General features: G+C 41.0%; 2 protein-coding genes across 2 annotated transcripts; both read left to right on the top strand.

Annotated features, from left to right (window-relative positions):
- Positions 1–12,028: 12,028 nt before the first annotated feature.
- On the top strand, positions 12,029–20,914 carry grhl3 (grainyhead-like transcription factor 3). Its single transcript, XM_034123773.1, has 15 exons — positions 12,029–12,194; positions 13,653–13,827; positions 13,935–13,996; positions 14,665–14,920; positions 15,027–15,266; positions 15,831–15,942; positions 16,111–16,205; positions 16,697–16,855; positions 16,970–17,039; positions 17,130–17,251; positions 18,054–18,079; positions 18,189–18,271; positions 18,387–18,472; positions 18,684–18,748; positions 19,913–20,914. The coding sequence occupies exons 1-15, from the start codon at positions 12,178–12,180 to the stop codon at positions 20,025–20,027; spliced, it is 1,683 nt and encodes a 560-aa protein (XP_033979664.1). The 5' UTR covers positions 12,029–12,177; the 3' UTR covers positions 20,028–20,914.
- Positions 20,915–21,371: 457 nt separating this feature from the next.
- si:dkey-221l4.11 (claudin-23) lies at positions 21,372–26,291 on the top strand. Its single transcript, XM_034123771.1, has 3 exons — positions 21,372–21,644; positions 24,129–24,181; positions 24,526–26,291. The coding sequence occupies exon 3, from the start codon at positions 24,688–24,690 to the stop codon at positions 25,414–25,416; it is 729 nt and encodes a 242-aa protein (XP_033979662.1). The 5' UTR covers positions 21,372–21,644; positions 24,129–24,181; positions 24,526–24,687; the 3' UTR covers positions 25,417–26,291.
- Positions 26,292–27,982: the final 1,691 nt, after the last annotated feature.

Raw genomic sequence — 27,982 nt, 5'->3', positions numbered from 1 at the left:
TGCTTTGTCATGTAGTCACGACACAATGTTAAAAAATGGAACATTACTATAATTACACAGTGCATCAGTAATTACTACAGTATAATTAAACAATATGACTTTTGACCAACAACCTGGGTTCTAAGATAGACAAAGTGACATGTTGTGATGTCCCACAGTCAACACTGCTCTTGGTCTGCAGCCTTTTCCTTTTCTCACCCACAGTTATGAGAAGAGTAAGATAACACGTTGTCTCCACTGTTAACCTCAGTGCACTGTGTGTGTTACACATCTCCCAGTGTTTGTGTGTGATCGCGTGGGTGTTTGAAACATGAGGGGATGATTTTCTTTTATTCTCTCTTTGGTTCCCAACTGTACACTTTTATTTATATAGTATTATTCTTAGAAAGGTGTTTAATTGTGTGCACAGTGCTCATTGATTTGGTACACCATTGTGCAATTTCCATTTTTGCTAAGACAGTTTTTCTGTCTAGCCCTATAAGAAAGTGGACAGTCAAATGCTGCTTGTACATTCATATATCAGTCATATAAATACAATTACAGGATGATCTGCTGAAACACTCTGAAAGTGGTCCTTTTGCCTTTTACTTTGGTCTTTTCTTTCCTCATTAAGATATTATTTTTAATGCATGATTTCCTTTTGCAACAGTATTTTCCCACTTTAAGGAACTACAGTATGTACCATTTCCACCCTTCCAACATGACCACATTTTCGAATGAGTGAAGACTTTTAAAATGCATGAGAAGTGCTCTAACCGGGAGTTAGGATGTGCAGGTTGCAGGGTTTGTGTGTGTGTGTGTGTGTGTGTGTGTGTGTGTGTGTGTGTGTGTGTGTGTGTGTGTGTGTGTGTGTGTGTGTGTGTGTGTGTGTGTGTGTGTGTGTGTGTGTGTGTGTGTGTGTGTGTGGCTCACTCACAGATGTTGCCTGCATGCTCATAGTGCATGCACCCTGACTGTCTTGCATTGCAGTGTGACTTAAGACAAGGGGCACAACTTTATTCTTTCTGCAACATTTCGCCACATTTCCAGACCTAAACACCTGCATTTTTTGTGAGTGAGGGTATGTCTGTTTGTGTGTTTGTGTCAAAGAGACAGAGAGAGCTGTCGTCTGTCTGAAACCTGAGGAGAGAGAGGAGACCTGAGCAAACAAGAGGTCGTGTTTAATTTTCTTTTCTTTTTTTTTCTCTTGTCTTTGGTTGTTCCATATTTTCAGCGCCCTGCAATCACAGCATCTTGTTAGCTTTGGATTCAGGTTAAACTTGTTGCAGGAGACGACAACTCCCTCCTTCTCCTCCTTCCTCGCCCCCTCTTTCTGTCCTCTCCTCCTCCTCCTCTTCCTCACATCTTCTCCAGTCTTCCATTCACACCTGTCCTCTGATTTGCGTTTTCTTTTTAAACGGGTGACAAGCCACAGTTGGCTCGAAGGCATGACTGTCTCTCCTGGGCCTCCGCTATTCATTCAGTCCAGCTTCCCCCCTCTCCCCCCCCCCCTTTGCAACGACAGGTGAATTCTCTTTCAGGAGAGACGGAAGTCACACAATAGCAGGTGCGTGCCTGCCAGATATGAATCAAAAAGATAAACTAATATTCACTATTGTATAACCACAGCAATTCACTTAAATTGTAAATCTTGTTGATGTTGGAAGGTTACGGTAAACATTTTCAGTGATTCTACGGATACTATACTTTACCTTTATGTATCTAAACTTCACTTTCCGTTAAATATTCTTCCTTAAGCCGTATTCTGCTTTTTGACTGGACCTATATAGAACAAGAAAATGATGTTGCTTCTGCTGTCGGTTCGAATTCAAACAACTTGACATTTTCTTTCCCTTAAAATCGTCCGAGAGATCGCAGTTTTTGTATTTCATCTTTATTCACTCATTCTGTTGTAGGCACAGTTCCCACACTATTGATGCATCACTCATAACAATCATTTCCTTCATTAAGATAATTACACCTTCTAATAAGTAATTTGTCTGGTTTCATTACAGGTTGAATATCACAATCGTTGAAATTGCGTTATATCATTATCACTTACAGTAAGAGGAAGTGTCTACTCCTAACCCAAGCTCAGTTTAAGACGGAAGGCAATCAAAACATTACCCTTACGCACTCCTTAACTCTTTTGTATTCATTACAATTCATAATTTTTTTTTAATTGAATTGCAGTCAGTCAGTAGCAAAATCACACACTAATAACCACTGGGTCAAATTATGTCAAATTCATGTCAACAAAGCACAGTAGTGGCTTGGCTTCACTACTCAGGGCTTGAAAACAACCACAAATGCAATTAATTATACTATGGTTATAAATTGTTATGGTCCACTTTAGCTCCTTTAAAACTCAATAATCGTTGACCAATCGTCAGTGGTTTATAACATAAACTGTTTGGATTATTAGTGTGCAAAGTTTACACAAGCGTCTTAAATCTAAAGCTTTATCAGCAATATCTATTTGGATTAGGGCTGTACTTAGGAAACAAAAAAGAACAAAAAACAACACGTGAACTTTTGACTTGAGAAGGAAGTTTCTGAATTGAACCCCTATGGGATTAAATCATAACCAGGTATCTTATTACAGTGAAAAGCAGATTCATTTAGCTCCATGGCAACAGACTTGTGGACCTAGCCTAGAGGTCACAGGTGCACCAATGCGTCAATCTTCCTTGTTCCCTGTTCTGCAATGGGGCGCACCCTGCTGCGGCCCTTGAGCATGGCACGCTGTGATTGTTCCAGAGGATTGAGGAGAAAAAGGAGTGCGTGGTTCCTCTAAAACTCAGACGAGCCGAGACACGTAGACTGAAACTGGGCGCGAGACGAAGAAAGGAAAAGGGAGGGAGAGATAGAAAAATAGATTATGGGGAGGAACTCAGATGAACATGGGAATATTTTTCTTTCCCTTTAATCAGAGCAGGACTTTCCTTAAAATTATAATGTAAACTTTATATGAAAACTGCTTTTTCCTTTCCTTCAACGATAATGTAATATGTAGAAAAGCGCTTATGGACGTAATTTAGCTAAAAAGTTTATATTACCATCCATATATTAAGTTTGGGTTGCACATTATAGAATTAACAGGTTGCACATAAACAGGAACAATTAAATGGACATAAAACAATAAGAATATGCATCTTAAAAGAAAGAGCTAAACAGCATTATATAAAGAAGTGATTGTGTGTACAAGGAGGGCATGACTTGAAAAAAATGAGTTTCTGTCAGAGGGTTTCATCACTGAGCCGACGGAGAGGTGGTCTGAACATGTTCCCTGTTTTATTTGGGATGATGAAGCAACAAACCCTGGAAAGCTCTCCTCCTCCACTATCCCACGGGAATATCACCACTCATCCATAGAGGAAGAGGGACAGACAGGGATGATGAGTGGATGAGGGAAAGAAGGAGGAGGAGGGAAGGAAAGAGGTGCCGGGAGAGTGGGAGAGAGAGTGATGTTTATCGTGAGGGAAAGGAAGGGATGTGTCGAGAAGTGCTTAATTCAAGAGTGATTATCAAACCTGCATACATGTAGATGCCTGATTGAGAGTCATTTCCCAGGAATATATTCTCACTGCTGCCATCATGTTCCACAGTTTCCACTTGATTTTGACCTGCAGGTGAACATCCACACACTGAAACTGCATGCTTACATCTAACACACATAAAACAACAGGCGTACGCTCCAGGAACATTTATTGAATTGCAACAGCGTCCCATTCTGTGGAGAATAAAGATTCGATTGTTGCGACGCCAGCTGGCAATAACTTGTCATTCTGGAGAATTTGAGCTGTACTGTATCTGCTGTGAACCCACACCGCCAACGTGTAGTATTACTGCCTGCAGGACATCTTCACAAACATATCTGGCTTCGCTTTTCCCCAAGGTGTCCCTGGCCTGGGGGGACAAAATGAGCTCACCCGGCACACTACAAATGTGAGGTTTGATGCTTTGCTTATTCTTGTTGTCCAAAGTCATTTGTTACTCATAATGTCGCTCGAGAGGGCAGAGATACAGGTGAAGAACACATGAGCAGGGTAGATGTTTATTTTAGTCACAGTGAGATGGACATGTTTAGGGCCAATTAATCAGCAGAACATCGGGCTATATTATAATATTCTGGAAAATACGTTTCTTGCAAAGAGACCATTCTGAACAATACATATGAAGTTACAGCCAGCAGCGGGTTAGCCTAGCTTAGCATAAAGACTGGAAACAGAGGGAAACAGTTAGCCTGGCTCTGACCAATGATGAAGAAAAAAGCACCATACCACCACCTCAAACCACCTACTGTGGGCAATCCCCTACAGGAGCAATTTGGGGTAAAGTGTCTTGCCCAGGGACACAACGACATGCCGACTGCAGTGGGACTCAAACTTGCTACCCCCTGATTCGAAGTTCAGTGCACTATCCACTGAGCCACAGCCTCCCTAATGCACACACACTCTTAAACAAATGTTTCCTAGCAGACATGAACTCATACAGTAAACATATGTTCACGAGTCCATGTCGGCTATCATCTTTTAATTCCTTAACAGACAGTATCAATTTGTGTATACATTAAAGGTGGGGTAGGTAAGTTTGAGAAACCGGCTCGAGATACACTTTTTGTTATATTCCATGGAATGCTCTTAACATCCCGATAGCAATGAATATCTTAAGTGCTTTGACAAAAAATCCATAAAAGAATTTCATCTGTGGAAGCTGTAGTACTGTAAAAAGTACGACCAATCATTTTAGCCGGCCCGGCTAAAATAACTGGATGGCCTACCTGCCTGTCAGCCTTCCATCTGTGCACAAACTTATCTCGTGCCCTCATTGGTCATGTGCGCGTGCGTGTGTGTTGGAGGAGGGGCTCTGTAAGGAAGTGGCAGATTTTCTCCGGTTGTGTATTTTCAAATTCAAGCGATCTCGAGCCGGTTTCTCAAACTTACCTACCCCACCTTTAAATACAATCGAAACGTAATGTGATTTACTGAGTCTTGGTGATGCTGGAAGGTGAAATGTGGTTCTTTATGATGGGCAGAATCAGACTAGCTGTTTCCAGACCTTACACTATTTGAATAGGCCGGCTTTGTGTACTCAACAACTAGACTAGTAGACAGTTATGTTTGTGTAAAGTGTGCTATTACTTGGGAATGTTGCCTCAACCTAGATCTGAGTGCAATTTTGCATATGTGTTTGTGATTGTTAGTTACTGCAGATAAGAATGTCACCCTAAAGCTCATTATAAAGCCTGAGGCGTCCAGATGAAACCTAAAATGGAGATGAGCCCAATACCTGCTCTCTGCTTGGGTGGGACCACAGTCAGTGGCCTTAACACCATAAAGTCAGTGTGTGTGTTACCCTCTTGCCTCCATATCCTGATGAGCTCATCGTCTTCATTAAAAATGTGAACACTCACACAGCTCTGAGATTTCCATTTCCCTATTCAAATAACAAATATCAGATGTTGCCAGTTCCAATGACTAAATCAACACGTTACTAGAGATTGTGTTTCTTGACATCTCGACTCTCTTTGAGTGTCTTTTGCTTTGATGAGCATTACTTTATTTGTTTGTCTGTTAGTTGATAAGGCAGAAGGGAGAGAATGTGGCTTGTGTGACAGACAGGAATATCACATGTCTGTGTCTTAGTCTTTTTGTTTGTGTAGCTCTTACAGGCCTTTATAAGAGAGAGAGAAGGTTTGCGTGTGTGATTTATTGTAGATGTGTGTGCGAGTCTGCCTAAAGACTACATGTCATTCCACAGTGGTGGCTGTTATCTTACCGGCTCTTTCCATTGTGTTCATACCGATCCTTCAAAAACAAGAGAACAGTCTGAGACAGAAATGAAAGAGGAATGACAGACAAGGAGTACCAACACACTCACTTTCTCAAACAATCCTTGACGTGTTTTTATTGGCCTACATGGCAAACTTACTGTTCGAAAACAACTCGGTTTGAAAGGACAGCGGGTATTGATGCAGAAGTAATAAAGAATTAATGAAAGTAAACCAAGAAAACTTCTGAAGAGCTTAATAATGTGAACTTTACCTTCTTTCCACCTGAGTGACTCTTAAGAAACGCATTTGGAGAGAATTAAAAGAATGTCTTGGAAGCTCAAATATTTACCATCGCACAGAGGTTTTTCAGACAGAGACAGCATGCTTCAAAATGTCCTAAAATGAAATTGGATGAAGATCCTGGACACAATGCTATATTGCGTAACATTCGTATATATCTTCTTTTCTCAAGAAAGTTGTTATACATTTGCGCATGAACAACATGAAAATCCCAGCAAAATGTAAGTTCCTAACGTCTGTTTATTTAGTTTAGTCTCCTCCAGTGTAGGCTTAACCACATTTTTGTGTTTTATGACATTGATGAAATTGCAGGAACTCCCTATTTTTGTTGCATGTAAAACCCCTTTGTACTTAACATGTCAACACATTTGCCCTGGAGAAGAGCGCAGAGAAATGCAACGACCATATACTCCTCTGCAGCTCCCCCTTGCCCCAGGTTAAACAGCCAACACGAGGATACTTTGAAGTGACTGTAAAACTCCAAAACTCTCCCAATTTCCTTTCCTATCCTTGCATTTTCGTCATTACCATTAATCTGCTGATCTTCATATTCTTGCTGACACCTCCTCAGCCCTCGATTCTACCTTCTTTCCCCATTCTGACACCCAAGCCCCCCCTTCTCTCCAACCCCCAGCCCTCATCCCTCACTCGGGGGAATGTGGAGTTTCTGGGTGTGGCGGCTGGTGGGGTGGAATATTAAAAAGGAGTGGGTCTGATGAGGTGGGGTGGTTGGTTAGAGAGTGTGTCCAGACTCTTGGAGCCTCTCTTGTCCAGGCCAAACAAAGTGACAGCAGGATTTTTGCTAAAGAGCTCTCTCCATTCACCACATTATCACAGCCCAGAGGAGGTCAGATCTCCCAGCAGAGGTCAACGAATCAAGCAAACACTCACACTGCTGCACACAGATCAGTGGACACACAGCGAGCTGATTTTAGTGTCAAACACAAATGCACACTCACTCTTCCTTGCAGACATAGGGTCGTAAACATATTTTGGCTCAGCAAACCAGAGCAGGTCATGTTTAAAGTCCTTCACAGACACTAGGCCTTGGTATCAGAACTGGACTGAATCAGAATGAAAACCAAATAACATTACAGCAAAGGAAATATCTTAAGCTATTGACATTGAAGACATAAATGTTCATATAATTTAGTGGCAAAAAAACTAGTTTTATCAGCAAAGGGTTATTTGTCTATCAATACGAAGCATTCATAATAGTAAATTAAAGGTAGGGTAGGTGAGAAACCGGCTCGAGATCGCTAGAATTTGAAAATACACAACCGGGGAAAATCTGCCACTTCCTTACAGAGCCCCTCCTCCAACACACACAAACGTGCACATGACCAATGAGGGCACGAGATAAGTTGGTGCACAGATGGAAGGCTGACAGGCAGGTAGGCCATCCAGTTATGTTAGCCGGGCCGGCTAAAATGATTGGTCGTGCTTTTTACAGTACTTCCGGCTTCCACAGATGACATTTTTTTATGGATTTTTTGTCAAAGCACTTAAGATATTCATTGCTATCGGGATGTTAAGAGCATTCCATGGAATATAACAAAAAGTGTATCTCGAGCCGGTTTCTCAAACTTACCTACCCCACCTTTAACTGTATGTGATACTCAAAAACAAGCATGATAATGTTCTTCTTCTCTCCGTGTGTGTGCTTGTTTTATAGCTATAAGGAAATACGTATTCTCTCCTTAAAATTGCGTTGCTAAGACAAAACTGTACTCAAACTGCTCAGATATACTTTAGAATAAGTTTATAACTCACTTCTGTATATGCTGAATACTGTTTCAAATGAAAAGGATCTCAATGACGCTAATGTTGGCGAGTGGCACTAAGTATAGGAAATGTATATCTGGGTAAGGAACAAGAACAATAACTCACTTTTAAAAAATGTAATTCTGTTAGAGCCTAAGTGGTATATGATGTAAAACAACATAAAACATTTGCATTGACAAGTTCAATATCTTATCTTTTTGAAATGTTATCATTAGAAAAGTATTAGATTATACAAAAGTTTATTATAAAGAAGCACTTATTTTGTTTCAAAGTGTGAACATTTCCAAACCTGATGTCTGATGCAAGAATGCAGAAGATGTTAGGGACACGTTTAACTGCATCAACTACAACATCAATGATTCACTCATTCTACTTAGACTACATATTGTGCAGAGCATATTGGGTAAGGATGGAAAGTAGTGAAGGAAGAGATTACATTATTGGAAAAGGAGAGGCATCTCAGTTAGAATAAACATGTCAGGGTTTTACGGTAACAGGTGCAACACTCAGTGCTTTGCCAATGTGAGGAACAGAAAGAGAGTAACAAGCCCCGGGCTCCTCATATCTCTGTTAACCCTCAGCACACATTCCTCCATGACAAACGAAGCATTAGAGCAGATTGAAGAGGTAGAAAAAAGAACGAGATGAAGAGATATGTGCGCTGTGTCGGAGTTGATGAGAAGAATCAGCCTTAAAGAAGAGAGACAAGAATCTGCTTGACCTGGTGACTTATTCACTGCCGTTTAGGAATTTGAATTTGCATGATATTAAGGTTAAGAGTTTAAGCCTTGCAGAAAATGTTCTCAAGCAGTGAGGATACCATTTAGTGGTCAAACAGTCGTAGGGGAAAGGAAGAGTCAATGGGAGACAGGAAAAAGAGAAAGAGAAGTGGGAGGAGAGAGGTGATGAGAGAGCTTCTTCTCAGCAGCAGTCGTGCGTAGAGCCAGCGCTGATCTCTGTTTGTATGCGACCATGCATGGCTAGGTGCTCACATGCACATGCACACAAACAGACACACAAACACACCAAAGCATCGGGACACTTGGGCCCAGGTTTCTGACTAGAAAGAGTGAGTTTCAAGGCACTAAAGGAAGTCGTTTGAACATCTCGTCACATCCATCCATCTTCCCCATCGTTCCCACCCTGTCAGATCGAACCAGAGATCTCAATAGGGCCGTTTACACTTTTTACACAATCCGGCATGAAGGAGCTCAAAGATAATCCTAATCGATCCTTGTGTAAGGTTTGTGTAAAAGAAATAAAGACACCATGTTCTCATATTGTCAGCACGGGTTAGTGTTCAAAATCAAATCTGGTGACGCTTTTCTTTTTACAGGTTCATAACTTTCCGATCATTTCCTTTGAAGTTACACGGAAAATAACTCTGTATTGATATTGAATTATAAAGAAAGCAGTAGCCTTTTTGAAAAGAAATACATGCTCAATATAAACCTGAACAAATATTTATTTATCATGAATTAATTATTAGAGACTTAATTCCCTATGCGTACATGTGTAAAAATGTTGAATTTCCAAATCACATTTGAATCAACTTTTTGGAAATTCCTAAGAAATACTCTGGTGATTACAGCACCATTTCACATTTCATCATAAAATGTCTTAAATATGTCTTATTGTCTTATTCATGATTTTATCTTTTTAGGGTTATTTTGTGATGTAACATTAATCAAAAACGTTCTTATTTTAACAGTAATGTTTTTCTGCTTCTGTAAACATTTTCTTTTACACATTTTAAATGACTTTACTTTTCTAAAAATATAGTAACATTTGTTTCAGAACACATCTGTTGTAATGGTTGTCCCTGAGCGCCTTCTAGGATTAGTCCTGTGAGTGAATTGCAGAGAGAGAAACTGAGAGACTTGAGAGAGAATAGAAGCGTTTGACGTGTTAATGTCACAAACACTAATGAGGGACAGATCAAAAAAATATAGGAAAGACAGCGTAAAAGAGAAAGAAACCTTTCACACCCTCAACGAGCAGTAGACACGTTTTAATTAGTTCAATTCATTATAATTGTGGACATGTGTGCTGAAAATAATGAAATAAAAGGTGTGCCGTCTCACAGAAAGTCAAACTTCTTTCTTGTATACTCTTCTGATTCAAAGCCAACTTGCCCTTTGGGGTTTTGTGTCTGTGTGTGTTATATTTATGAGGGTGTGTGTGAGTGTGTGGGCAAGCTGCACAGCACGCACCCTTGTGTTACCATGCCAGATTCCCTCAGGTGCCGGCCGCAAGAAGTGCACAACACGCACACACGTACACGCACACACATATGAACAGATAAACAGCTACATGCAAATACAAATATACTGTGTGTGTGTGTTTGTGCATCAGCGTGTGGGTGGAAGATTATATCGCTGAATGACATGGGGACCTTATGAGCTTCACTGCTTCTTTTGGATTCCTAAGTTGTGTTTGCTTGGGCTTTACTTGCTTGTGTGTGTGTGTGTGTGTGTGTGTGTGTGTGTGTGTGTGTGTGTGTGTGTGTGTGTGTGTGTGTGTGTGTGTGTGTGTGTGTGTGTGTGTGTGTGTGTGTGTGTGTGTGTGTGTGTGTGTGTGTGTGTGTGTGTGTGTGTGTGTGTGTGTGTGTGTGTGTGTGTGTGTGTGTGTGTGTGTGTGTGTGTGTGTGTGTTTTAACTCAGTCAAATTGAAAGTTAACATTTCATCTTGTAGTCATAAGTCTCCACTCATTTGAAAGGCTTGTTTTCTAATATAACACATTCAATTAATATTGTACTTCTAACTCCACTACATGTGTTCATTCATATAAAGTAGAAATAATACAATAAATTGTAATTTAATTTAAATTAATTAAATGTAATGTCATTATTGTAATAGATTAAAAAGTCCATCACCATTTAATTAAACTTTTCTTCAGCTGCACATATTGCACTACTACATTTCAAATGTTGATGAAGTGATACAAATGCATCAATAACAATAATATATATTATAAAATAAATCTGTGAAACAAAACCCAAAATAATACGTCTTTACTTCAACTTTAGGACAATTTGCATTCATGACTTTTACTTGTAATTGAGTATTTTTATATTGTATTTCACTTTTTAAGCATATAGTAACTACTAATTATAAATGAGCACAGTCATATTTCACCAAGTTTAAAATGGGTTTTTTTTCACTATATATTTTTGGGTTTATTTAATACTGAGAACTAGAAATCAATTGCGACAAATAATGATTACCAATGGTAATAAAAGTTACCAACTGATGATAGAAATTCAAGAGAAGGCTTTAACATCAGGGTTCCCAAGAGCAGGCTGAACCGCTATAAGCACTCATTCCTACCTATGTCCATTAAGCTTCTTAACAGTCACATGTAGTGAAATGTACTTTTTAAATGTTGGCCATGAGGGTTGCCATGTAGGTCGCCATTGTCAATATGTGCGTCTGTGTATTGTGTTTGTTCAAACGGTGTATGAGTGATGATATGTGTATGTATTTTAATGTTTACTATGTTTGTATATGTACATGTATGCGGAACTGCAGGGCGGAGTCCAGAACAAATGTCCTTACGGGGACAATAAAGTATATCTATCGTAACGTAATGTATTTAAATAAATAGCCAGATTTAAAAAAGAAAATAGCCTTTAATCTCCTGTAAAACATACAGGGAGAGCTATTTTTAATACAGTTAAATAATTGACAGTGGCTGCATTAATCTATATTCAAGAAATATCTTGATGATTAATTATTTTTCTTAGATCCTTAATGCACAACATATTCAATTCTTGTAACTTTTTCACTTTATTTTGGTTGAAGAATCCCACCTCTAGCAGAAACAGCGCGTCTCTCTTAAGCATTCACTGTATTTTTGCATCTTTGATCCGTAGTAAATAAAGGAACCAAAACCAGTGCATGAAATGTAAATAAGGGGGAGAGTGTGACATTTCACACCTCTTGGATCCCCAATCTCACTCTTTCATTCTGCACCTAATGAGATTCAAAACCCTCCTGCCTCGGATTGTCTTGCAAAGTGTTCTCTTGGCTGCACACACTCATACACATGCAAGCCAGTTTCTCTCCAGCCTGTGAAGAGTTAATGATCCTACACCTGTCCCATCAGACACCTGTTTCACTCTCTCAGCCAATCAGAGAAGAGAGGGAAACTCACTGCTTGCATGAAATAAATCTGGATCCCCAGCCAGAGGAAATCACAACACTTGACTCATCTGCGTGTCAGTGCTCTTCTCTGCTTGACTGATAGACTCACTGACTCAGAGAGAGGAGATCTCACACAAACAGCAAAGAGTAGAAACTAAAGGAACCTATTTCTGCTGACTTGGATTGGAGACATGACCAAAGAGACTGAGTAAGTTCTGTGAGGATTTATTTTAATATTTCTGCTTAAAATAAATTTTTGTCCACAAGATTAAGACATTCTGATAGACTTTGTTATACAGTAAAATAATTCATGGGGGTTTCTGTCCCCCCCCTTCCTCCTGTTTGCAATGAGAACCCCATGTGAAAGATCCCAGTTTTAAGAAAGGGGTGTTTTGCAGCGTAAATTGATATGGATAATTCTAACACACACACACACACACACACATGGGGTCTGTGGTTGTAGTGGGTCTGTTTCGGCTTCTGTTGTCACTAACCTAAGGGGCCACGGAGCACAAAAGGACAACGGGAAATGAGAATCTCCTCTTGGGGTGTTGGACACAGACAGAGGGCAATGACAGCATGTATTGCATTGTATTACATAATGGAGAAATCCTAGACACGAGCCCCCCTCTCTGTCTGTTTAAAAACCTCTGCACCCGGCTGGTTTTAGGGGGAAATGGAGAGTAACTAAAGGAGTTGTGTGGTATTTACTGAGGCTGAGTGTGAAAGGGAGAGACAGGTGCATCTTAGAGCAGGTGTATGAGTTTGGTTTAGTATCTGTAGTTGAACTATCAAGTAAACTGACAAAAACATATAACTTGGCTTCATAGCAAATGTTAAAATCTACAGTATTCGATGCTTGAACACAGTGTTTCTAGTTTCACTTCCAGGTGGGGTCTTCAAGCTAATCCTTGTGAGAAACCTCTGGATTTCTCTTTAAGCTGTGGTTCAGTTGTGGTTGTGAACACCTGTGGTCTTTCTGTCCTGTCAGCACATTTAATTAGCTGTTTATCCAGAGTAAACGGCAGCTATTTGTTCATTAGCTACTACAGACAAACTCCAAAGGGGGATTATCCCGGTAGGCAGGATATTTACAATCTGATGTCACTGCGAGTCTTTCCAAACAAACCCAATCCTCTGAATCCCCTCTTATTTCTTTTTCAAGTGATTTGGAAAGCCCACCTCTCGTGGGTATTTATTTACTTAGTAAGACACTTGTCATCTCATTTGAGTTCTTTGCAAATAAGAGAGCTTATGAAGGATTCAAGAATGTAGTTTTTTTTCCCTTTCACAAAACAAGAAACTACAAAACACTAGGTGTGTGTGTGTGTTTGGGGGGTTAAGAGGGCTGTTAGTGGGTGGCCCATGTTTTTTTAAACCTCATTTACAACACTGCTTTTGAGGGATGTTACTCAGCTCTGTGGTTTTGCAATCGAAACCCTCCATGCTCAGGGGCAAGTATGTGCAGTGCCCCGAGGCTCAGGTACTGCTGTTAAACTCTAGCTAACTTTCACTCGATCAACCCTGCATGTCAAATAAGCATTTTGACATTCCTTAAGGACCTCAAGATAATTAAACGTGTTTACCACTTTTACAGTAAATTGTGATTTGTAAGTCAAACTGTCAATCTAATCAATCATTCTCAAATCTTTTGTCTCCTCTGCAGGACTCTGGGACTGGTCTTTCAGAGCGAGAACTTCAACTATAACCGTTACAATAACTACGCCATGGACTCCTGGCCCTACCTGGAGAGCCCAGTGCCCGAGCAGAACCACACCAAATCCAGACTCCACCCAGGAGACGACCTCACAGCCTTAACCATGCTTTATGAACAGTGCAAGGTAGATAATGTTGATATTGATAAACAAACCTTAACCCAACATCTACCCCTAGATGAATCCTATTGCCCTCGGACCATTTTGTAAATGGTATACATTTTGTTTTACAGAACCAGAAAGATCAAAAGAATGTTCCCGGCCATCGTGGTGGCAACATCTGCAAAACAGAGCGGTAAGACACAAGTTCAAAAACTGGTGCTGTAAAATCATTTTTACCGCATTTATAATTTGTTACACACACTTTCTACCAAGTAAAGTGATTACCTTCATTGCAAAAGAACATGTATTTATATAACTTAAAGAAAATTAAATAAATGTTCCCTTATTATTTCCAACCCCTGTTGTCACTGATTACAATGTATTAGAGAGAGTGTAAAAAGAGAAAGGCAGGGCTTTGGGAGGCCATAAACAGGTGAGTGGGTAATCCCCAAGTCAAACAGAGTGAAGGGGATTATTGTTGACCTCTCCAGCCCTTCCATCCATCCATCCTCTCTCTATCATCATCTCTGCTTTGCTTAAAGAGTTTCACAACAGGCAGACAAATGGTTGTTTTTCCTTCCTCTGTCCTCACTGAGCCCTCCATTCCTTGTTCAGTGGGTGAGAAATGACCATTCTGTGAGTTTACCTTGCGGTAGCTGTGTGTGCAGAACGTTTGCACAGGCTGTCTGCAGGCTTCTGTAATGTTTAACACACACCACTGTTAGTCACTTTAAGGCAGTTTGTTTCATTGCTTTCTTGGTACCTGGTTGAAGTATTACCAATAGTCATGCTGACCTCTCAAAAGCTGCTTCCCTGTTGTAATTAATCTTCTCCTTCCTCTTCTTTCTTCCTCCTCGCCAGGAGTCTAAGCAATGATCTTGTTTCATTGGATGGGTCCGCCAACGTAATGAAGATCCACTCTGAGAGTGGAACCTTGAGCCATCACCAAGATGTTTTGGGATCCAAGCAGAACGTCTCTATGCCCCTCTCTGTTCCCACCACCTCAGACACCTACGCCACCCTGACCAGCGTAGTGTCGGACACTTACGACAAACAGGAACTCAACATCATCTTCGATTCCCTGCTGACCGGTGCTTTCCCCGACCCCAACGCTGAGGTAATTTTATCCTCAAGTGAAAGTGAATACTACCCTCTTTTATTTGGTATTTCCTTCTCTCCTTTTTCCCTTTCATTAAAAAAAGAAATCCTTTTGTGCATTTCAGACTCTTCCCTACAGCGATCCCTTTACTGAAGATCAGCCCAGCCCGGTTTACTCCGGCTCCTACACTGATTCCCCACGGGAGAGGTTCAGGAGTGACTTCCAGTTTACCTTAGGAGCTCCCATCGCTTCTTCTTACAAATCCAGTGAACTGCCCATGGTCTACCTGAACAAGGGACAGTTTTACCCCATTACTCTCTCAGGAGTGGACAGCAGCGCCGGCCTCACCGCCACTAAAGTCAAGGTGAGTCACAGAAACACATCATTTATTGTTATTTTAGAAATGATAATCCTGAGATGTTGTTTTTTTCCTACGTGTAAGTTACATCAAAACATGGTGAATTCTTTGCGTGCCACCAAGCCAACCCTTCCCAAATATCTGTCCCTCCCTTGGAGTTGGCTCCTCTGTGACTAATTCCCTGCTGACACCCTGCTCACCGGGGTGGTTCCATTAAAATGACAAGTGCTCTGCCCTGTATAATTTATTCCTGCGCTGGTGTAATGAGGCCAGAGTGCAGCGAATCAACAGCTCCTTAGGAGAGTGGGAAAAAAGGAGTGGACGAGGAAGAGGGGGGAGGAAGGTGTGGTGTGGGTTTAATACATAGGTAACAACACTTTTCTTTGTCAGGTGACTTAGAGAGGACATATATACACAAAAGCACACCCGCTCACTGCAAACAACTGATGACAATGTGGGAGAAAAGAGGGATTCGGAGTGATAAATGAATATAAAAGGAGATTTCTTGAACAAATATAAGCAGGTGAAAGAATAACACTGTTTTCTGTCACCTTCTTTTCTCCACTTCAGACTGTTGTGATGGCTGTGTTTGACAACGACAAAAGCCCAGAAATGCAGCTCCGCTTTTGGAATCACTGGCACGCACGTCAGCCGACAGCCAAGCAGAGGGTTATTGACATCGGTATGTTCCTCACACACGAAAACATGCATGCAAACTCACTGTGTACCGGCAGTGTTCTGTCATGTGTTACACAAGAATATCCTATTACATTATCTGATTAGACACCTGGAAAAAAAGTGTATTTAAGACGGAAAAGAATACTCAAAATGTTTTCGTTTTCTTTTATAGCGGACTACAAAGAAGTGTTCGACGGCGTTAGCAACGTAGAGGAGGTGGCATTCAATGCTATCTCCTTTGTTTGGAACCCCAATGAAGAAGCCAAGGTAAACACACACACACACACAGGTATGCATAGATGTTTTTCATATAACTTGGCACCGCAAGGCCAGTTCTCTGAAGAGGGAAGGAACAGGTGGAGGGTTTAAAAGAAAAGGTTGAGAAGGGAGGTGGAGAGGAGAAGGAGCGGCTGAGGAGGGAGGGGAGGAATCCCAGAAATGTGTTTGGCCCTGAGGCTCCTGTCACCACAGAAAAGCCACTGCGGCTTATTCGAGTTCCTCTGGCCCAAAGTCGCTGGGGCGGGGCCACCAAACCTGCTGCAGGTGGAAAGAAGCAGGAAGAGGGGAAATTATTGGCAGAACATGTGATGATGAAGAGTATATAGACTGTTTAAATTAAAAAAAAAGGGGAAAAATAAGACAGTGAAATTTGTAGATGACGGGAAAAGACAGTTACTGCACACCATTTTCTTCTGCAGTTTTCTTTGGTATTCTTCATTCTATCTAATAATAAAAAAAAACTACTCCTATCTCCACAGGTGTTCATTGGCATCAACTCTCTAAGCACAGACTTCTCCGCTCAGAAAGGCGTGAAAGGCCAGCCTCTACACATCCAGATCGACACGTACGACTTCAGCTCGGGAACCAACCAGCTCCTACACAGAGCCGCCTGCCAGGTCAAGATTTTCTGTGATAAGGTATGTCGCTTTTGGCATTTCACTTCAAACACCTTCTTTAACACACACAAAAAACCACATATTGTGTGGCATTTGTGGAGTCATATTTGTAACCATGCGATTGTGTGTCCTCAGGGTGCAGAGAGAAAGATGCGTGATGAGGAGAGGAAGAGAAGCAAACGGAGGGGACAGAAAGATTCTAACAGTGAGTGTTTCAATAAGACAATAAGATAATTTCCTACAGTAAACAAGCATTTCAAGAGAGTGTATTCTAACTTCTTCCATTTGTTTCCAGACAAGTCTTTAGTGAGCAGCTCCATGGGCAGCGAATGCACCTTCTTCCAAACCCTGGAAGACCACATCACCCAGCCAGTCCTCTTCATTCCAGAAACACACCTCTCCAGCATACAGCGCATGGTAGGTCCTCCTCTCACTAATGTATATCCCCTCCCTCTGTGTTGAGTGAATCATGTTCCCGACCTCTGTATCCCTGCAGGCAGTAGCACAGACACGGGAGAGGCAGGGAAAATAACGTGGGAAAGTATGTAGTGGGAAAAGTGGGCTGGGAGGGGAAAAAGACAGACTTTACATCAGATGAGCTAATTGGAGTCGAAACCAGGCACAACTGCAAGTCGCTACAGCTGCTGACACTGGGATTAAGCTATGGGGGCTTACACACACAAACACACACACCTGGTGCATCAGACACCTAACATACAGTGTGAGCCACCCTTATAGTCCCTGTTTTTTTCTCACACATGCACACACACTTACAATAACAGTAAGGAGCTGTTCAGACAGGTCAGTTTTCCCACACTATGGGGTCTACACTGATGTGTATTTAACAGTGTGTGTACAGTAGAGGGAAAGCAATATATGTCATTTAAACACAACTCACCTGATTAACAGTGAGGGAAACTGAAGGAAAAAATGAATTGCAAAATAACAACATGATGCAATGCTCCACAGTCTGTGGCTAAGACGGAAAACGGTTAAGCGTAGGACGGTCCTATCTGTGTCTCTCCATCAGTGTCCATGCTTATGTAGTTCTGTTAAGGGTTATGGGAAATGCAGAGATATCTTGGAGAGATAACATTCCTCTATCTAGATATTGCGCACTGACAATGGTGGGAAAGGTGACTTTAAGCAATGCTTTTATCAGTAGATTGGTCTCTAATCAGATCTCTTGTCTCCTGTCTGCTTCTCTTTGTCTCTCCAGGCTCCACCAGTGGATGAGAATGAAAGGTAAGCAAAGTGAACAACAATGCAAAATGAACAGCTATCACAACCAGTTATTTCCAAATGCACACATTGTGGCTTTTAGTCTAATGTGAACGTCTTTTGTTTGTTTTAGGAGTTCTATGAAGAGATCGTATTCAGACAGAGACCAGAACAGCTCTCCCACTAAGCAAGCCCGCAAAGAAGACTCACAAAGAGGTACATAGCAAACTAAAACGCTTATAAAACGAAAAAGGTGCTATCAATTATGACCAAATTAGGTTTCCTTGTCTTTCAAGCTAACCGGTTTGTTCCTTTTCCTGATTTCCAATAGTTCTTCTGTACGTGAGGACATGCGCTGAAGAGGTGTTCGATGCGCTCATGCTCAAAGCGCCAACACTGCTGGGCCTCCGAGAAGCTGTAAGTAACAAACACTGACTTCAAACAAATCTGAGCACATTTCTGAGCTGGAGATAAACGGCACCTTTACCTCGTCTCTGTTGTCTTCCAACAAACGCATAACTTCCCCGCATAGGATTAACTTTACTGTCAAGATTTACTGTCGTTACCTGTCAAGTACGTCATCTTTCTTTCAGTGGGAGCTCATGCTAACTGTTGTCTCCTTCCTCAGGTTTCAGAAAAGTACGGTATGCAAATAGACACCATTGGGAAAATCTACAAAAAATGCAAGAGAGGGTGAGTGTCTTTTTGTTTCTTTGGTATGTCAGATGGCTTAAACCAGTTCATTTGACAGACAATGAGCATAAATTCAGGGATTAGTTTGTGTTTTCAATCTGGTCCTGCTCTATGGAAGCGCATGTGGACAGACTGGGTAGGTAGGTTAGTTGGCTCGGCCTCCTGGAATGTGTTAATTGCAGCTCCTCGGAAAGAACGACGAATGACTAGGGGAGGATGAAAAGATTTCAAAAGCCCTGCAGATGAGTCATGAGGCAATTGTTGTACTTTGCATTTATGTTTTCATAACATCATCTAATCGGAACATCAGGAAGTATTTTGATGTTGAAAGAGATAATGCTGAAGGCTTCCAATTACTAACGGAAAGGTTGTCCATCAAGTTGTGATCTTATTTTAAACTCATCAGCCATCAGCCAGACATTTAAAAAAAAAAAAAAAAAGGGTGGCACTGCAGAAGTACAGAAAAGGTTACCACAAAAATATCTACTAAAAAGGATCATCAAAAGCAGCACGTGTTATTTACAACATTTTTCGAATAATGCATTGGCTTTATCTCACGCCGTCAGTGCACTCAAACGGATACATCTGGCTCACCTCCTGTAAAATAACAAAGGAGATCAGGGGTGATTTCTTGAGATGTAAATAGGACCTCCTGACAGAGACTGAAACACCTTTTTAGGTTATTTTCCTGCGGCTTCATGCTTGCTGCTGGCAGCTATCACTGCAGGGGGAGCAGCTAGGCTAACAGGTTGGGTTACATTCTCCCCGCAGCTCCCTCCCTTCTCTTTTGCTCTTGTCTTCAATCAGCCCTGTCCCTGCAGGCAAAATGCACAAGCCTCTGGTTAGTTCAGTCATTAAAGACTTAAAGGTTATGATGGTGCTGGGAAGGAGGAAGAGAGTGACCTGATTTACTTTGTTTTTGTATGAGAAGTTTCCTCAAACAACACATCATATATTGTCTTTAACCAACAACAAGAACCCTTGTGACCTGTTTATGTCACACTTGAGTAAAAAAAAGTAAGGCAGGTCACATTTTTAGACGTGCTAGTTTTAAAGAAGACAAATGTTTGTATTTATCTTGTCGTTTTGGCACACTGTGTTCTCCCACTGAGATAGCGATCACTGAACTGACCTTTTTTCTTTTTGCTTGTCGTTTTGTTTTAGGATTTTTGTCCACATGGATGACAACATCATCCAACACTACACCAACCAGTCGGCCTTCCTCATTGAGATGTCAGATGTCGGCGGTCAGTTCCAGATCACCCTCGTTGAAGTATGAGAGCCAGCTGGCTCCGTTGAAGGATGTTAAATATCACAGCTGCCAGTTGAAACCATCTATAATAGCACTGCTCAGTAAAAGACAATTTAAGCTGAGGACTTCTGAAACCAACTTGGCTAAAAAGACTCCAGTTTCTCCAATTTTTGTTGAAAACATCAATACGTTTCTCGATGTTGTAAATACCACTACTCGCCCCATTATTTTGTTGTTTGTAACGTAAGAGCAATTATGATAAACAGCTTGTACATATATTGTATATAGATTTTAATATGACAGTGTTTTATGAACTAGCTAAAGCATGTCGCAATCCATTTTCTACAAGTTGCTATGTATTTCAATTTTTTTTACAGACCTCTGTACATGATTTGTGTACAGTGTATTTTCAGAGGTTGCTATTCTTGCTGCTTTTATTGTATCCATCATTTCTTCCACAAGAGCCAATGGTGCGTTTTCTCACCCGCAACCTACTAATGAGGTTTTTTCACTGCCATAAGTATCTTCGTGTAGGTTCCTGTTAGTTTCATGACTAAAATGGCCGACATTGGGTTTGATTCAGAACCTCTAGTCAGACATTTCCACCCATAAAACCACACAAAAGTTAGTATTGGCCATCAATTAGTCCTACAGTACGTTGTGGACATTTCCTGCCTGTATGGTGCAACCGCAGAGGTTTCCTGAACGGTTTTAAATCCCCCAAAGCCCCTGAGGACGTTCATAGTATGCATGTTTATGTGTGTGTGTGTTCAAAGTTTTTTCCCTTATACGTTACGCATCATTTCAAATCGTGCATGTATCCCTGTAATATTTCATTGTTGTACAATTGCAGTTCCGGTTGTATTAGTCACATCTTGCCTCTTTTTTAAAGAAAATAAAGAAAATGCATAATACATTTTAGGTCTGACTCATTTCTGTTATGCACACATATCTGATGGAAAGCTAGCAATTCACAGCCAAAATCAATATTCACTATGACAAACTAAGGGTAAGGGGCACTTCTCGTTTGTGTGTGTGTGTCCACAATTAAAATCATCTTCTCTTTTGATGTGAAGTACTAATTTGAAATATGCAACAAGCACTCTGCAGAGTAAAGAAAAGCATCTGAAGGAGGTGTATGTATGGGTCAGTTTGCTGAAAGAGGTGAGATGAACACACAAACAAATGACATCCTTTGTTTTGTCACAGCTTTGTGTGCTGCAAAAAAGGGAAACACACTCATATGTTGAAGTGTTGGCATATGCAGAAAAGCTCTCCCTATTTGGTAACACTGGCAGGGAAAAGCATTGAGGCACTCTGTCCAAGATATAACACAGACATCCTCCAGCAAGTAGAATAGGCAGCCACACACACACACACAGAACCTGAGACAGAGAGGCAGACGACCCGGGAGGCAGCAATGCAAGCGGACAAAAGCAGGGACAGACACAAGGACAAACAAAGGCAGAGACGTGTGGGGAGACTGCTGAAGCGAGGACAAATGAGGAGGAAGAGAGAGCGAGAATAATGAAGAGGTGGTTGCACCATCTGCTGCCTGAGAGAGAAACATGTTAGCCATTCAGAGGAGAGCAGGGAGGCAGCCAGCGATCTGCAGTGAGATACCCCAACATCCCCTCCTGCATGGTAAGTGGCTGCCAGTGCATGGACTGCGTCTGTATGTGTGTTTGCATTCAAATGTGCCTGCATGAGAGAAAGTGTTGCTATTAATAAGCCTACAGCATATTCATCATTTCCAATTCATGACAAGCCTCTGCGATGTTGTGCCACCCTGCAGATGTTTTTATAGCTCCCCTCTCACTAGCTCTGCAACAACAACCTCTGGTGAAGTCAATGCGTTTAGATGATAAGATGATAACTGATTATTCTGCGTATTGATACAAAGTGGAAACAGAGAGGATATCCTGACTGCTGGGTCAAGTCTTCGATCCTCATGCGTGTCATCTAAAGTCAATACATTCTAGTAGCACACGAGGAAATAATGCAATCAATCTTATTACAAGGTTGACATTTAAACTCTCCTAGATTTTTGCAGCATCCTTTGGTATTTTCATTTATTGTGGTATATATATTCTGGTATGCCTCATTTAATCATTTATGTCTATTCTGAAACTGATACAAGCTTGATTGTCTTTGAACTTTTCATAATTAAAATAAATTGCATTTCCCACTGCACCTTGAAATGTGATTGATCGGTTTATATGTCATCCACTCTCCAGTGACATTTCCAGAAGTGAAATATCTAACCATCAATGAGATTGAATGTACACATATAATTCAGCTCAACATCCTCTCCATCGTGCACCACATAAATACAAGCTGATATCTGGCTTACAAATTGGCGTTTTCCCCCATTATCCATACACCATTTCTTTACTTAAACAGATTATTTATTATATGTCTTGCCAATATTTTATTCTAAATACAAAAACGGTTCAAACTCATCAATCAAATGGTTTCTTTTTTTCATCTTCAAAATTATTTATTCAGTACAGGGTCTGCGCCAATTCTGTATGTCCCAATCCAGTAGGATTTCTTTAATGTCTTACTTTTTTTGTATAACTATAAGGAAGTGACTTTTTTCATTTTGTGGAAAGCACATGATCTCTGGTGTCAAATATTCCAGTCATTACAACTCAGCAGTTTGTGAGCGTATCCTTCAGTAGATAAAAGGTACCGTTCATTATTCAAGGCAGTATAATGAAGTGTATATATAGTATATAAATGGATATTTACTGTACGTTATAGAGTTATTTACTTACTCACCAGTTCGAAAGCCGCCGCCGCTGCGTCTGTAACGCCGCTGTGTCCTTGGGCAAGACACTTCACCTGAATTTGCTTCTGTGGGTATTGTCCACAGTACATGTATGATATGTGTGTAATGTGTATTGTAAAGCGCTTTGAGCATCTGGAAAAATAATAAATGTAAGGAATTATTATTATTATTACCTATTACACTTAAAGGTGGGTAGGTAATTTTGGAGAAACCAGCTCGAGTGTGCTAGAATTTGAAAATACACAGCCGGAAAAAATCTCCCACTTCCTTACAGAGCCCCTCCTCCAACACACACGAACGTGCACATGACCAATGAGGGCACGAGATAAGTTTGTGCACAGATGGAAGGCTGACAGGCAGGTAGGCCATCCAGTTACTTTAGCCGGGCCGGCTAAAATGATTGGTCGTGCTTTTTACAGTACGGCTTCCACAGATTACATTTTTTTATGGATTTTTTGTCAAAGCACTTAAGATATTCATTGCTATCGGGATGTTAAGAGCATTCCAGGGAATATAACAAAAAGTGTATCTCGAGCCGGTTTCTCAAACTTACCTACCCCACCTTTAAGTTTTTATTCAAAATGTATTTCTTTTCAATGAATTACAAGTAATAATGGCTATATTTTAGGGTTGAAATAAAAACATATTATTTATCCTTCCTTTATTTCCTTTGGTTTAAATAAAGATGTTGTGACTGTGACAGGGAAATAGAGGTTTATTTACATTATGGGCATTATCACACTATCAATCATGTGTGTGTTTGTTTGACAGAGATCATTGATTGTGGCTGCCTGTGTGCATGTGCGTCACACACTCAAGTTGTTGTGTCTCTGTCCCAGAGGGCATTGTTTGTCTCCAGTCAGAGACACCATAGTTGCACTCATTCTGCATTCAGACGCTGGCTGGATATAATTACTAACCTGGAAAAAATGATTAGAAGGTAATAGCTGGACATCAATTCAGTCAGGCTTTGAGAAAAAAACAACACACACAGATTCAGAAAAAAACACATGCATTAACGTCAAGTCTGCCTTCGTCTGCGTACTCAAGGCAATCATGAATTGTAGAGATGAGTTGAATAGGTATTATGATAAATAGAGCCACACTGTCACGGTGTGACTGGCCTTGTTACTGTAACCTAGCAACAGAGACAGCTGCCTGCAACCGTTCAATATTTCTCCTGTCCAGCGAAGCCCAACCTCCTTCTGCTTCCTCCAGATGCTGATGTTTTCATCTCTGCTCCGCTTCACACATATTTTGTGTCTTAAACCTCTACCTGTCTTCTCCATCACTTCCACCTGACACTCTCTGATGATCTCTTCCCTTTCACTCAGACGGTCACAATGAAGAGTCAGCTGCCAAAAGAGGGGAGAGTTTTGACGAAGAGGTAAGGTGTTATCTTCCACTTCTTTGGGCTTTTGTTGTTCCGATCATTAATAATAATAATAATAATTCATTCTATTCAGAGGCATTTCAAAGCACCCAAGGACACCTTACAATTTATAAAATATTAGAAGGAAACCGTAACAGGGAACATGTAGGGAAACAGGGGGGATCATTGCACTGTTAAAAGCTGAATTATATATTTTTGTGAGAGAAATATTTCAGTTTTACAGTTATTTGTCTGGCAGTGTCTGGTCAAGGACATTTTTTGAAACACTCCAATAAATAACAGAAGAGATTGTGTCTTTGTTATCATCAACATGTTGTTATCTTATCCTTTCTGAACAGATTTGCACTTCTCTAAGGGGACCAACAACACAGACACAAGCAGAATCCACTCTCCTCTAACTTTGGAAAATACTCTAGACTGAGTACAGTTACAGCGGGAATATTTCATCCTGAATAATTAATTACATGACCTCAGATCTGTGCTAAAGAAGCAGGGTTGCGATGCACACTCCAGCCTCCATGGTGATGGGGATTGTCTTCGCCCCTTTGGGATTGGTCCTGGTGTTCACTGCGGCCATCACCCCTCAGTGGAGAGAGGGACAGGCTCGTCTGGACATGACAGGGGTCAAAGGTCAAGGGGTGGGGGTCAGGTCTGGGGCAGTGGAAGCTCTGCTGCTGCTGCGCTCTGATGGCCTCTGGGAGAGCTGCCTGCAGGTGGAGCACTCGGAGCTGAAGCAGTGCTGGCCTGTGACGGGTCCGTACCAGAGGGACCCGAGGGTTCGCCTGGCACAAGGTTTGATCCTGAGCTCGTTGTTCCTGTGCGGCACCGGCATCGTCCTGGCGTGTATCGGGGTCCGGTGCTGGACAGATATTCCCATGAGAGGTGTAGCAGCTACAGGGGGTCTCCTGGTGGTGACGGCCGGGCTGCTGAGCCTCACTGCTCTCGGGGTGTACACCCACAATCTGGCAAGACTGGGGATGGCGTTTCCAAGTCAGGGGATCAACTACCCCAGGTTCCCCCACCTCATCCTGCGTCCGGCGGGCTCGCTCTACTTTGGGTGGTTGGGGTCTTGTTTACAGGTGGTGGGAGGCATTGCTCTGATGTTCAGCTTCAAACGAGCAAGATATCCCACCTGCCCGGCCTGCCCGGAGCTGACCGTCTGTCCTGCATGCCGATCATGTCCCGAGATCACCAAGCATGACACGGAGGTATATGAAGTCAGCTGTTAGAGTATGAAGCTCACACATAAATGACCTAAAGATCACATGGGTGAAGATGACCAAATCTGGACAGGTGGGAACTTAATAAAGTCAACTCATCAGCTGATAAATCTGCCAACTAACAAAATGGGTCAATTCAAAATGACTGTGGAAATTACCGCTCCATAATGGACTTGAATGTCAGATATGAGCAAGACGGATGTAATTGCCTCGTGATGTAGACAGAAACACAATCACAGAGAACAAATAATGTTACAAAAAACTAAAAAGCTCAAGTTTTCTGCTGCCTTTCACTGTAGTGAAACATGACTGAGGTATCTTTGTGCCGTATTTTACATTGTAGCCATGCTTTTGTACTGTTGGCAAGATATTTTTACATATAAATGTGACATATTTGTGATCAATTAAATGCTGCTTAGATAATGTTAAGGCTTTGAATAAAGACAATTGATTAAACGTGTTTTAGATATACATTGTAAACTTTGAACGCTTGTTTTATCTGTACTTTGTAGTAAGTCACATTGATGAAAATCCCCTGTTTTTCTGGCAAATAGTTAATTGGACTGTAGAGAACAATCTTCAAAAATACATGTTTTAGAAGTCAGGTAGACTGTAAGAACATCACACATAATCTGTAGATTTCTCAGCCTTCCAGAGTAAATCTTTGTAAAATACATCCACAAAGGACCCTTCATCTAGGGAATGTGATATTACTGTCTTGATAACACAAACATTGAGGAGTCCAAACAGTGTTTGAGGAGGAGGAGGAGGAGGAGGATGTACAACAGGGTGTTGTTTGTTCTTTGTACTGGTGTTAACTTGTCACAGTGTGTTCATACGTGGTGTATTCCACATTGAATAAAACATTAAAAACCTAAATATCACTGTGTGCTGCCTCCTACTTTTTTACTTGCCATCAAGAGTAAAAGCAGATTAAGGTAAATAAATTAAAAAAACACATCCCCACACAAAGCTAACAGGTAAAAGGTCACCTCATGCACAGCGGACAAGGTCAGTGAATCATCAGAAAGAGCCCCATTATGTGAACACATCACGAGCTGATGGGCACTTATATAAATCAGTTGCAAACAACACCATTTAGCAAGTGAGTAACAATGAGCAATCTAATGCAGACCAGACGTTCAATACAGTACATTTTGCGCAATTATAAGGCAATTATGTTCACTAGTTGAGAAAACAAAGGACACTTAATGTAGGCAGGGACTGGAGTCATGCACTGAAAAGAAAAGGGATTCAACCATACAGTAAGAAAGAACATTCCACTTTTTTCCTTTAAAGGGGACCTATCATGCAAAATGCACTTTTGTACGTCTTTTATACATGAATATGTGTCCCCGGTGTTCCAGGGAACTCACCAAGTGTCAGAAAACACAACCCTCTCTATTTTCCTCCATACCCAAATCTCTAAAAAAGGAGCTGCAAACGGATCTGATAAAAACTGATCCAGATTTGAACACTGTCCTGACGTCAGGACGGTGGCGCTACGGCTATTGGGCCAACTCCACCAATCAGGAGGAGACAACCACGGCCAAAGCGCTGGAGATGCTGTAGTACATATGCCAGGCCTGTAGGTGGTGCTGTTCTCACAGAATCAGCTCTTGCAAAAACAGGGCTAAAAAATGTCAAATTGAGCGAAATGAGGCATGGCTAAAATGCATGATCTGTTTGGTATTTTGAAAAAAAAAAGTATAAATATGCCTTATATAGGTATGGTCCTACACTATATTATTATAATATAGCATGATAGGTCCACTTTAAATTCTGTGTTTTTTTGCATAATTTGTGTTTGAGTATCCTAAAAACACATTCCAATAAGAAATAATTCAGACCCCTTTACTTTTACGTTATGTTAAGTTGCAACTTCTTGAGAAAATTGTTAAAATAATGGAACAATCTCCAATAAACCCTATTAGTGAATCATATGTATTAAAGACACTTTTATACTGTCTCACAGGCGCGTCCAGATTCTCTTGATCATCTTTCAGACACGTCTTCTTGAGTGGAGTCCACCTGTGGGTAATTTAACTGATTGGACATGATTTGGAAAAGCACACACCCACCTGTATGTAGGGGATCATGTCCAGACACATATCTGGGGAAGGCTGGAAAAAGGACGAGCTGCATTGAAGGTTCCCAAGTTCACAGTGGTCTCCATAGTTTGGAGAAACCATACTCCTCCAGTACAGAGATAACGATCTAAATGTCCAAGTAACATTTCAATGTTTTTCTGGGAAAAACTTGCTGCAAACAAAATGAAAAATCCCTTTATCACTTTGTCATTAAGCATTGAGTGTAGATTGAAGAGGAACAAGCAGTATTTTAATAATGTTAGCAATAGGCTGCAACAAGTGTGAAGAATTTCTGAATAATTGTTGAATGCATTGTAAACAAATGTTCATGGACATACACATAAATGCACTTTATAATGTTCTCTGTCTTGCACTTAATCACACACACATATAGGGAACCACACTCATGCTTTATCAAGGTTTGTCAGTCATTTCCCATTCAGTTATCCTGATAACCACAACACAAACTTCGCAACAGATTTCAG

This window comes from Trematomus bernacchii, unplaced genomic scaffold (genome assembly GCF_902827165.1).
Source record: "Trematomus bernacchii unplaced genomic scaffold, fTreBer1.1, whole genome shotgun sequence".
Taxonomy (NCBI): domain Eukaryota; kingdom Metazoa; phylum Chordata; class Actinopteri; order Perciformes; family Nototheniidae; genus Trematomus; species Trematomus bernacchii.
Note: the sequence above shows the minus strand (reverse complement) of the source record. Positions and strands in the feature narration are given on the sequence as shown.